This window comes from Lagopus muta, chromosome 3, assembly GCF_023343835.1.
Source record: "Lagopus muta isolate bLagMut1 chromosome 3, bLagMut1 primary, whole genome shotgun sequence".
In the NCBI taxonomy this organism is placed as follows: Eukaryota; Metazoa; Chordata; class Aves; order Galliformes; family Phasianidae; genus Lagopus; species Lagopus muta.
Window position 1 is genome coordinate 91,645,883 of NC_064435.1, and position 12,607 is coordinate 91,658,489.

Consider the following 12,607-nt stretch of genomic DNA (forward strand, 5'->3'; position numbering starts at 1 on the left):
AAACATCAGAGCTGTCACACATTAACCCAGTGCAGCAATTGCTCCAATATAAAGCGGCTGCTTAGTATTCAAATACTACTTGCTTTAGTTGTCACACACATATTTGACTAGAGAAAGGTGGATGATTTTAGTTGTACTCTTCTATTTCAAGGCAGATGTTTAGCAAAATAAGTGTTTTTCTGATGGACTTCATTTTATTTCATGGAGAAGCATTGATTTGTTTGTGGCTATTGTCTTTCTTTGGAAATATGTACTGCATGACCCAAGGATTTTAAAGAGAAAAACTGGCAAAGATGCCATGATGCATGGTCGTTGTCTTTGTATGTGAGAGCTTTATTAGTCTGTGTAACTGTTCTCCTAAAATGTTATAAATATCAAAGTTTAACAGTCTTTTCTGAAACTTGTTTTGAAAGAGTAAGAAGTTTTTGATCTTCTAAATTCAACGTTTTTAAGTAATTGGTAACAAATGCACTTTTAAAAAATTGTCTTACGCAATACAGCAAGAAAAGAGAGGAGGCTTAGATCCTTAACTCAGAGCTCCAAATGCTTTTGATTTCATGCAACACTTAAAAAATGTAAGAATAAGGGGAAAGCCAAAGAAAGGGTGTTATTTTGAGGTAGTTTTTAAAATCTGGAATTCTTCTATGGCAATCTCAGATGTACTGTGAAAGTGGTAGGTTTGTCTCTTCTGCTTATGTTTTCTTCATCCTTCATGGCAGTGTTCTTTAAAAAAGGATAAAGAAAATTAAATCTTAATTCCTCAGGACCCATCACGTGCCCTGTTGTACGTCTTGCATTAAAGAAATGTGATGTGAAGCCTGAGCCTCTTAGCCTATACGGTTTCTTATCGTGAATTGACTACTGATTGAATGGCCCTTTCTGCTACGTGGCTTGTCAATTTTAAGGCACAGTTGAGATCTTTACCAGAGAAATTGCTCTTCTAACCTCTGTTTTGTGATCAACCTTTCTTCTCCTTTTTAGTTGTTTTTTTTTTTTTTTTCCAACCTTTTAGCAAAAAAATCTGCATAGCTGTAATACAGCCATTTAAACATTGCATTTTATAACCAACTGTGGTAATACAGAAAGGCTGAGAGGACACTTGCCCAACTGTCTGTGTTTTGTAAACTTTGTTCACTTATCTTACCGAAGTGGCAACTTAAGTCATTTTGATACAAATTGAGGGTGGAGGGAGAAATTAGGAGGTGTATTTCTGTTGATTTTTTTTTTGTTTTGTTTGTTTGTTTTGTTTTGCTTAATCCTATTTTCCTAAAGTATGCAAACCTCTTGTCTGCCTGTGAAGAAAAGTCAAAGGTTTTCACCTTAAGGTCCCTCCTAAGAAACCAAAAGCCTGCTTTCCTGCTTTCGAACATTGAGTCAGGCTGTTGTCTGGCCTATCCCAAAAGAGGAGGGAAATGGAGTAAAGGTAATTGTCCAAGAAAAGTGCTTTGTTTTCTTTTGTTGGAGGAGGAGACCATACCATGAGAAATTGCTGAAGAAGTGAGTACTGGAGTCAAAAAGATAGCTAAATGCTTTCAGACTAATTACATATCTCATTTTTACTTGTTTAAAGACTCTCATACTTTCATTTATGAGGGAAATGTGCAAACGTTTTTTCAGAAGGTGAATTTTAGTGAAAATACATTACGATATAAAGAAAAAACCAAGGGGAATAAAGAAGGGCAACGGAAGTTTGAACACTAAATACTGTAACAGTCTTTTAGCAAAGGCTCTTTTATTCTTTTCTTTTTCTTCCCTGTGATGACTTAATAAATTCAGTTCTCCCCACATGCTTTGACTGGGACACATCAGTAGGCATGAGAAACTGCTTTTTTAAGTCCTTACTGCGTGCATTTACTTTTCAAATGCATCTTCACTGAAAAAAGATGTGGAGCAATCTGTTGTTCCCATGAAGTACAGCCCATCTGTTGTTAATGTGAGCTTGCAAAAGAATTCCTCATAAATCTGAATTACCACTGGTGCTGCTGGGAAGGCCTGAGCATGTAGATAAAGGATTGGATTCTCCAGTTTCACTTTAAATGTGATCGACAGTGAAATAGAAGATTGTTAATTTAATTAATCAGGTATGATCTTCAGATGCCCTGGAATACATTGACAGTAATTAAGCTGAACTGGCACATGCAACTACTTTGTTCTGCCAACTGCAATTTTGGTTTCTTGCTTAAGTCAGTAGAAGTCTATTTAAAAATAGCATAAAGTTGGTTAATTTGTTATATATTTCAGTGACTTAAATCTAATTAATTGCAGGGTTATCTTTTTTTTCTTTCCTTTTTTATTTCTTCTTTCAGGCAAGAGAATGGAAATGTTAGGTGTGGAAAACTAGGAAGATACCCAACCATGGTACTGGGACTTAATTTTTTTGTCCTATCTGCTACATCCAAACTGCAGCTTGCAGGATTGAGCTTGTGAAGTTGTAAAGTGTGATATAAGTGTGATTTGGTGGAGATAATGGATGCACAAAGACCACCAGACCTCTGTGTTGCTACGATCTTTCCTGCCTCACCCCCTCGGTCCTCCAGTCTGTAACTCATTAAAAAAAGCTGCGCTTTGTGGAGAAGGAAGTGCAAAATTACTGCACTGTTCTCTAGTTTGTTTGCAAAGGTGGGAATATCCAATGGAGTTTTTTGTATTTCCTGTTCAGTTCCAGCATTGTCACCTTCAAGAACCATAATGCCTGTGTCTCCATGAACAGAAGCGTGTGGACTTTGGATAAACATTTCTGGAAATGATATCCTTCTGTCTTTGGTTAATACGGCTTTCCTGAAATTGAATATTTTTAAACACATATTTATCTTGCTTGGAAAATCATTCCCTTAATATAGGTCTCAGTTTATCCGAGAAGATTGTGTATTTTCTGAGTGGGAGAGAACTGAGGAACAGGAACTGATATAACTGCTAAGGACTTACATTCTCTGTAAAGAGATGGAGAAAACTGAAGTAGGAAGATATGGTAGAGAGGGAGGGAGGGGAGAACTTTCACAGTTTTGGTACAGAGCTTTTAAGATCAGAAAATGTGGCTTTTTGTGAAATATTTGTTTTGCTTTACCTTTTTATCGCCGGGATGTCCAGTTGTCTTATGTGTATGGTGGCTTTGCAATCTCCTTCCTGATTTCTTTCCATAACTAAAAGACAGGGAGATTTGTAATTGACACAGCTATATTTTGAGATGATCGCTCCATGCCAATATGAAAGCAGTGTTGTGCTTCTGTCAAATTTGCAGTGAATCCTTTGATAAGCAGCTCTTCTGAGATAGCATCACTGATGGTTGTTTGGCTGATTAATGTGAAACACTGATTAATGTGTTTGGCTTGGATGTGAGATTATTATTTAAAATCCTTTTGCAAATTTAAAGACTTGAGATTGAGTTTTCTACATCTCAAGTAAATGCACCACATTAGTTAGCCACTTAAGAGATTTATTTATAATTTAAATTCATAGTTTGACAAGCAGCAGGAATAGCAGCACTTGGCTTTGGAGCAAACCTTTTAAAGCCATACAAATAACTTAAAGGTATGGAGATTTGAGTGTATGTCCTCCGGTTGGCCAGGTTTGAAAGAAAGAAGTTAATGTTGGGCACTGTGTGTGTTATATATATTTACCAGATGTTTCTTTTTCCCCATAACTCATTCCAGCACTCTTCCCCTTAAGTCAGAAGAAAATGCTATTGGTCATGCTATTGGAGATAGTTAACGTCAAGCTGTTTGTTGCTGGCATTCTCTGTTCTTTCATAAGGTGGAGAGAGCTGTCACTTCCACCAGTGAGAAATTATAAGGAGTTTTTGTAGGGCTTTAGCAAGCTGGAGAACAACTTCAAAACTTAAAAGATTAAAATACTTCCTCCTTTTTTTCATATTTTAGTTATCCTAGGAAACTTTTGCACTATGCCAGTCTGGTGCTAAACAGAGCAGTAAGAACATCCCTCTGAACTGACAGACACTTAGATATACCTAACTTACGTTCATATTTTATATGAAATACCACGTAGTCTGCTTTTCTTTATTCTAGGAGGATAGGTAGTGAGTTCAGCATGTGTGCGAACCTGCTGGTGAAGTGCAGAACAGGTGGTGCGTTGTCCCAAGCATGTTGTGTATGGCACTCATCTCTTTGTGAAGAGATTCCTGAATGAATCCCAAAATGGTGTGGTTTGCATTTATCCATGTGGGTCTGTTCATTTTCTCTGAGTAGCAGTGTCCCTGAGGAGACTGAAGTAATAGTAGATAAGTTTACAATGATATAGGTATCTCTTTTAAATATAATCTTTATTCTGCTGAGAAGAGCTTAGAATGTTCAATTAGATTAAGGTTTGGGTGGAATTAATAGCACTGCTCAGTTTGTTAGTTTTTTTCTGATTGATAAGTCAAATCTCAACAGTATTTACCTCCTGTCTGATAAGTTTTTAAGCAAAAAACAGTAACTTCAAAGACTATTATGAAGGGTTAGTTAACCTTTAGTTAGCCAATTTTACATCTAGATAAGGATTATAGTTAGTGCAGCCTGTACACCTTGTCGAATTCTGTGCAGGCTCAGTGAAGTAAGCAGGGTGTTGCTACTGCAGTTTACACTCTGAAAATCCATAACTACACTTGTAGTTGAAATTTGCACTAGAGTGCATCTGAACTTGCAAATAGGAGTTTATTTTCATTTGAAGTGGTGGAATTTTGCTGGTGAGAAACTGAGTATAAGTACATCAGTGACTTACCAAGAAAAAAGAATAAGTTGGCAGTTATAAAGCATCATCTGTGTGTCAAGGTACTGTTCCTACAGTAGGCTTTAGAGTCGTATTTTCAGTTGATAGCACTGTTGGTATCTGTGCAGTGGACTTGTGTGGGCATGGGGTCAACAGATACTCTGGGATATTCATGTTGGGCAGATGCTGCTATTCCTAGCATGGGCACAAGTTGTGTTCCTTTGTGCCTATGTGGTGCTTTAGCTTTCATTTCAAACTCTTTATCAAGCTGTTGGTTACTTTGCTGTCTTGAAGTTTATGGATTGTGAGAATCCAGCCTTGATCAGCTAGGTGTTTGAACAGAAGAATCAGAAAGCTTTGGGTTGTGAGCGACTTCAGTAGAACGTTACATCCCACCTCTTCCCGGGACTCTGATGCCTCCCACTAGATCAGGTTGCCCAAACCCACATCCAACCTCACCTGGAGTGCTTCCAGAAGAAGGAGGAGAAAGAGGCTTGCCCCGGAGCCTCAGCTGCTTTTGCAGAACTGTTTCTCTACTGTGTGGACTGAAGAGGATGGACTCGTTGTACATCAGGGGAGATGCTGGCTTCAACTAAGCCAGCCTGGTCTTCTCCCTGTGTAACAGCCAGTGCAATGACGAAACACAGGTGATAAAAATCACAACAGGTGATAGTTGTAGGTGACCCTCTTCTGAGAGATACAGAGGACGGACATATGCCATCCCGACCCAGTCTCAAGAGGGGTATGTTACCTACACAAGGTTTATGTTGAGGATGCTAGACACCAGTAAGCCTTATAGAGCACATAGACTACTGTAAACTGGTTGTTTCATGTGGGCATCAACAGCACTGTCAAGGGCAGTCCAGGCAGTCCAAGATGTGTCATGAAGGACTACAGAGCCCTTGGGAGCATTTGCAAAAGGCTGTGCTGTGCAGGTGGTCTTTTTGTTCCTAGCAGTTAAAGCAAAAGGCTTTGCAAGGACCAGTAGAACGTGCAGATCAATGTATAGTGTGGTTGTGTCATATCCAGAGATTTGGCTTTTTTTGAGGAACTGATAGGGTCTGTTTGTTAAAGGAGGGGAAGAACATCTTGAATTACAGCTTGCCAAGCTGGTAAAGAGAGCTTTCAACTGAAGTTACTTGTAGAGGGGGAACCGGGGGAACCTCATTTGACTTTTATTGCTCCAGTGACAGTATCAGCAATCAGTGCCTAAAGCAGAAGAAGGATCAGAGGTCAGAAGGAGATCTCCTGAGGAGCAGCATGAAGAATTCCAGCCTCTTTATTCAATAAAAGTTTGATCAGAGACTCAACTAAGATGCCTGAAATGCAAATACAAATGGCATGGGGAATAAACAAAAGGAATTTGAGATGTGTACGCAGCAGAGGGGCTGTAATCATATTGGCTTTTTGGGTAAAACCTTGTTGGTGTTTTGCACAGAATTTGAAATTTTCTCTTGAAACAATAATTTTAATTAGTTAAACATTAGATATTTCCTTATGCACAGTGGAATTCTTCCAGGTCTGTGAAACAGAATGCAGTGAAGTTTGGTGAAGTCTTCCATAGCACGAGTGTAATTCCATTATAACTGAATTCTCTCATCTGGATTAATGTTTTTTTTTTAAGGTGAAATGGTTGTGTTATTCTCGCAATATAATCCTGCATGGTGAAATACTTAATCTAGGTTATTTTATGAAATGCCATATTTTGTCCTTACTGGACAAAACATTTTGCAATGTTTGCAACTGGAGCAAACATTTTGAGATCTTTTAATCCAATTTTACCGCTGTATTACATTGCCTTAATTTTGTGCTCATGATTGTAGTTGTAATTTAAAATAATGTACTGATGGATGGTTTTACCTCTGGTGATTTTTTTTTTCCTGTCATGTTTTCATAGTAGTAGATTCTGAATTTTAAGAAATGTTTATTTTAAACTCCAACAGATAGAACTTAATGTGTTTTAAATCTGTGAAGATAGATTTTACAGAGTACTTAGAATGTGCCTCTGTGGTTCACTTTTATCAACACCCACACGTGTTCTGTTCCACAGAAAGGCGAAGAGCGGAAGGCTGAAGTACAAGGGAATGCACGGATTCATACCTTGCTTTCTGTGTATGTTGTAACTTGTGAAGTACCCTCAGTGCTGAATGTTGGCTTAAAAGCTGTGAATTCAGGGAGTGACAATGTAAAACCAATTTGTGTTCTGTATGTGTTTGAGAGTTAGTTGGATTATTAATACTGTAGAACATATGTGTACTTCTGAACACATTGTTTCATTTGTTGTTTGAATACACTAGATGGGCTTCCTTAGCACATGTTTACATTAGCTGGAAAAATGAAGTTTGTTTTTCTCATTTGCAGGCAAATAACTTGGAAGCCTTTGAAAATCATGTAACCAGAACCGTAAGTAATTGCATTTTATTTATTTATTTTTCCTTTACTTGGCCTGATTTGTTTACTTATAGTCTTTTCTGTGGTTGTTCCTTTTTATTACATCCTCACAAAATCTTTGATAGCCTTTTTCAGTGCACAAACTTTGGTTTCTGCACTGTGTGAAATTGTATTTGATTAGGATTCCTAGCTGCGTAGTGTCGTGCCCACCTTCCCATTCCCCTCCCTTTTGTCCAGATACAGTGAAATGGACTCTTCCTTATTCTGAAGTCAAGTAGTGGAGAATTAAAGAGAAATATTAAAATTTTTGTAGACTGATTGCATTCAAAGGACAAAGATGTTCCAGACAGGTTTTTTTTTAGCAAGAAAAGTGTAAGTTTTTGTGTTGTGGTCAGTATGCTATCCTTTTGCCTTAATTTGTCCAAGTGTGCTGAGTTACTCACAAAACAAATGAAATATCCCTTCCCAGCTCTTTGTTATCATTGCTGCTGTAGCGTTAATGGTACAAGTGGTAGTAAATGCATTTAGTGCAGTAGATTTTGATCTGCTAAGTGATGTAGAAATTTCTGCAAATGGGAAGTATTGCATATTTCCATACTGATAGCACTTATAAATATACTTCTATCACAGTCTCTGAAATAAGTAAAACAAGGAAAGAACAAAAGAATGTTTGGGATCCTTTGTCATTTCATTAGAGATGTCAAGTTTCTTTGATGCTGAAATAAGTTGTGGGAGGTATGTATAGTTAACTCTGTGGTGCAGGTATTTGATTCACCTCTGTATAGATGAAATTGACATTTAAAAGAAGCAGAAGGAAAGACTTGAAAGCATGGTCTTCACCAATTCATTATTCCATTCAGAACAGCTCTATTGCAGTAAATGAACATCTGTTTCGTGATGTCGTCTTGTGTACGTTGCTTTTGTTTTCCATTGTTGTCTGTAGTTCAGCACTGCAGCTTCTTCTGGTGTCAGTTGCAGAATGTTAAGAGTTCTGATCCTTGGCTGCATATGTATATAGGCAGGAGGCTTTCACAGAGGTTTCTTTATTAGGGGTACAGTTTGTTTTCTTGGGGTAGCAATGATGTTTTTTCTACAACTCAGGCCATCTCTTTAGTTGCATCTATAATAGTGCCCACAGATTTCTAGTGAACTTACTGCGAGGAAGATAATTACAGACGATTTTCTGTTAATTGAGAACTTTTAGTTTTCTTCTGTTACATCTGAAAGAGCTGGAGGCTTTTCACTTTATACTGATAACTTATTAGACAAGCCAAGATGCATCTTCTCTCAGGGATTTTTTTCTTTTTTCTGTAGCTCATGCACAGCCAGCCACTTAGAAGACAGTCTTACTGGTAGGCTGTTGGCATTTTTTTCAGCTGTGCATTCTCATTCTCATCTAGTGTATTTTGCACTGGTTAATATTGCTCTATTGATACAGTGCCTGAAATATTTACTAGCTACTTCCCACAGACTGGTACTCAGAACGTGGATGCATGTGAGCAGGTTGTAGGAGAAGAGAAGAGAGTTACCAACTAATGCACTAGGAATGACTATCCTTGTTTGGGAAAACAGGAGATGTATAAAGCTGGAAGACTGTGGGATTCATAAGAAAGTGGTGTCTACGGACAGTAGGGCTAGATGTAGCTACTGCCTGGATGAGCCAGGAGCAGGCCCTAGAGCTGCAGCCAGTAGAGAGGAGCATGTGGTGGAGCAGGAAGTCTCAGACCTGTCAGTCTGCTCCTGAAGGATGGGCCTGTGATACAAACCCACATTGCAGCAGTTCTTGAAAAACTGTGGGAAGCCCCCATTGGATCTGTTTGGGAGGGACAGCATCCCGTGGGATGAATCCCACGATGGAGCAGGGGATGAGAGTAAAGATGAAGGAATAGCAGAGCTGAAGTGTTATGAACTGACAGCAGTTTCCATTCCCTGTTCCCTTGCACCGCTTGAAGGAGGTAGAATAGATGGATGATGAAGGAAGGTGTTTCAAATTGCTTTGAGTCCTCACTGTTCCAATCTATAGTCTAGTCTGTTATTATTTGGCAATAAATTGCTAGTCTGTTATTATTTGGCAATAAATTGCATTGATCTCCCCATGCAAAGTCTTTCTTGTCTGTGATGGTAATTGGTGAGTGATCTCCCTGTACTTACCTCAACCTTTGAGCCTTTATTCATCATATGTTCTCCTTGTGATGTTCTGAGGAGGGGGATCGAAAGAGAAGTGTGGTGGAGCTTAGTGTGAAACCATCATATACTCTTGTTCTCCTTTTGTTTTCTTCACAAAATTGGAAGAGATTGATTTAACTTGGCTGAATATATATATTTTTTTGCTCTGGGATTTCTTCTCTCTTCTTCCATCTCCTTTCCATCTTGTTCTATAATGTCTGGTCCAGGAGAGGAAAAACTATTGCTTTCACCCACCGATGTGGCTACAAAAGAATGTTTCTCACATCAGCCGCTGTTGCTTTGCATGAAAGCTGTGTAATCATCAACATAGAGAATTTGCTTGAGTTCTATACAGTGTCAGAACCAACATTTTATTGCATTTTAATGTGAACATATTAGAACCAAATAAATGAGGCTTCTTATTTTAAGTTTTGGTTTTGTTTCTTTCTTTCCAAGAATTAAGTGCATCAGTACATGTAGTTACCTCTTAGTAAGGGGCTAAATCTGGGATGAAAGTTTGTTTCAGTTTGCATCTTCAACTAAGTCAGACAGAAACTCAAGGGATCTTCTTCTGAAGTCTTCCTTTTTGCCACCATGTTATTTTCTTTCCACTGTGGACATCACTGTTGTTTTTACAGAGTGAGGAAATCAAGTTTATACACAGCGGAATTTTGGGTTAGGTGTTACAAAGTCGTGCTGTACAGGACTTGTACAGAGCTCTTCCTTAATGCATTTGGTGTGAATTGATGTGGATATTCTTGTGTCCTACTGCATCTTCTGTGCTTAGTTTAATTGCCTGTGGGTAGTATTCATCAGAAAACTCATTCAGATCTTTGAAGTGGTTAGGAAACTGTACTGCAACCACAGGTAGTGCATGTAAGTTGTTTTAGTTTAAATTCCTTACATAATCCTTAATATGATAACACTTCAATACAGACATAGTAAGTTTTCCAGTGCAACTCTGCTCTTGTACGGAGCTGTGTGAAGCAGCTGTAAGATAAGAGCTGTGCCTTAGGTAGAAGTTTACGTACGGAAAAGGGATGGTAGCAATATGCAAAGCTCATCATGCTACTTGGGCTTTTACTTTCCTGGGGACTTTGTTCTGTTTAGAAAGAATCTAGCTGGATAAGGCTTTCACAGTAGCTTTTACTGTCCTTTCTGCTATCTCTTCCACCATTTGTATGCAAGTGAAAAGATTTCTTACGAATTGTATAAAAGTCATCTTTGCTGCAGCTTTATATTAATCTGAGGAGAGATGATTGAAATAGCAACATGGTCTGTCTTTATTTAAAAAAGTAATAATCCCTGAATGCATTTTCAGTGGAACAAGAATGGCTTTTTCTGTACTTCCAGTGTCACACTGCCTCGGAGATGGAGTAAACACCATGTGATTGCTAGCTTTCTTCTGATCTGCTTATCTGCTTCCCTTAATGACAGCGTTGAAGTGTTGGTGAATTTCTTTGCTTAACTAAGCATTAACTATATTCCATTCTTAAGTATGGACTTTGAGCACATTCAGTATTCTTGTTTAAGGACCCTTAGTAGAATAAAACTGTTACGGGCCTTTTCTTAATTACAAACTTCAGTTATTTAAAGAGGCAAAGAGGAAGTGGGTTGAACACCCAGATGTCTAAGAAGCTTTTAAGGTTTGGGCATAGGTGCTCTTCTGAGTCTGAGTGAGTTGGAAAATGATCTTTCTGCCTTGCTTGATTTTTTGCTGTCCCAATCAGATTGGCAGATGAATCCCCAAATGTAAGTGCCCCAGAACTAAACGACAGAGCTCTACAATTCACTTGTACAGGACAGCCTGGCCTGTCTTGGTTATATTTTTTAGGGAAGAATCATGGAAGCAGCTTTGCTAGCAACTAGAGGTCAGGCTGGTCTTACCAGGATGACATCAAGCTGGGATTTGTAAATTCTGTAGTCACTGTTACTTCATCAAATTATAGAATTGAGTTGGAAAGGAGCTTTACAAGTCTTTTAGTACAACTCTCTTGCAATGAACTGGGACAACTACAGCTAGGTCAGGTTGCTCAGAGCCTGGTGCAGTGTGAACTTGAATGTTCCCAGGACAGGGCATCCATCACCTCTGGACAAACTGCTCCAGTGCTTCACTAACTTTATTGTAAAAAATGTTTTTCTTATATCCAGTTTGAATCTTCCCTCTTACAGTTTAAAACTATTCCCCCTTAACTGTATCAAAGAATCAGAATCTGTCCCTTCTTTCTTACAGCTGCCCTTTAGATCTTGACAGGCTGCTATCAGGTCTCTCTGGAACCTTCTTATCTCCAGTCTGAACAGCCTCGCAGGAGAGATGTTCCATCCCTTCAATCATTTTTATAGCCCTTGTCAGGACAGGCTGCAGCAGGTTCTTTCTCTCCTTTACTGAGGACTCAACACATGGATGCAGTACTCCAGGTGGGGTCTCACTAGTTTAGAGTAGAGGAGCAGGATCGCCTCTCTTGATCTGCTGGCCATGCTGCTGTTGAGGCAGCACAGGTTGTGGCTGTATTTTTGGGCTGCAAGGAAACACTGCTGGCTCATGTTCAGCTTCCCATCCACCAGTACCCCTAGTTTCTAATTGGCAGAGCTGTGCTCCACCCTTTCATCCCCAGCTTATAATGGGGGTTGCCGCAACCGAAGTACAAGACCTTGCTTCTGGATTTGTTGAACCTCGTGAGGTTCTTCTGGGCCCTTTGGTCAAACCTGTCTAAATCTCTCTGTGTGGCATCCCAGAGGTGAGGGTGTACTTAATTCCACTGTTATGTCAGTGATGAAAATATTGAAGAGCATCCCAGTGCTGACCCCTGAGAGACATCACCACTGAACTGTCTGAACGTAGAGCCTTTTCCCACCATTCTTTGGGCACAATCTCTCAGCCTGTTCCTCATCCACTGAACTAGTCCACCTGTTGAATCAATGTCTTTTCAATTTGGAGAGAAGGATATTGTGGGGGGACTGTGTCAGAGGCCTTACTGAAGTCCAGATAAGTGATAGCAGTGGCTCTTCCCTTGTCCAGTGACACAGTTACACCATCATAGTAGGCCGCTGGTGTTGGTCAGGCAGAACTTGGTCTGCCTCCCATTTTTCATGTGCATAGCTTCCAGGAGGACATGATCCATGATCTTCCCTAGCACAGAGGTGAGGAAAGGTGGTGGGTCAGTAGTTGCTTGGATTGTCCTTTCTGCCGTCCTTGCAGGGGGCACATCTTTCTTTGCTTTTACTGTTGCTATACACCAGGGAGCAGATAGCTATTTTTACAGGTTCAGTGTACAGAATGAAAACAGAGAGTGCTACTAAACAAATTGCAACTTGTAGTAGAAGTGATGATAAAAGTTCTGGAGAG

General features: G+C 39.3%; 1 protein-coding gene across 7 annotated transcripts in view; it reads left to right on the plus strand.

Annotated features, from left to right (window-relative positions):
* TNS3 (tensin 3) overlaps positions 1-12,607 on the plus strand; it is a 216,469-nt gene that overhangs the window by 94,529 nt on the left and 109,333 nt on the right. For all 7 annotated transcript variants that reach the window (XM_048940293.1, XM_048940294.1, XM_048940295.1 and 4 more), the window contains one exon: positions 7,066-7,107. In XM_048940293.1, coding sequence (XP_048796250.1) covers positions 7,066-7,107 — 42 coding nt within the window. The remainder of the gene's footprint in view (positions 1-7,065; positions 7,108-12,607) is intronic.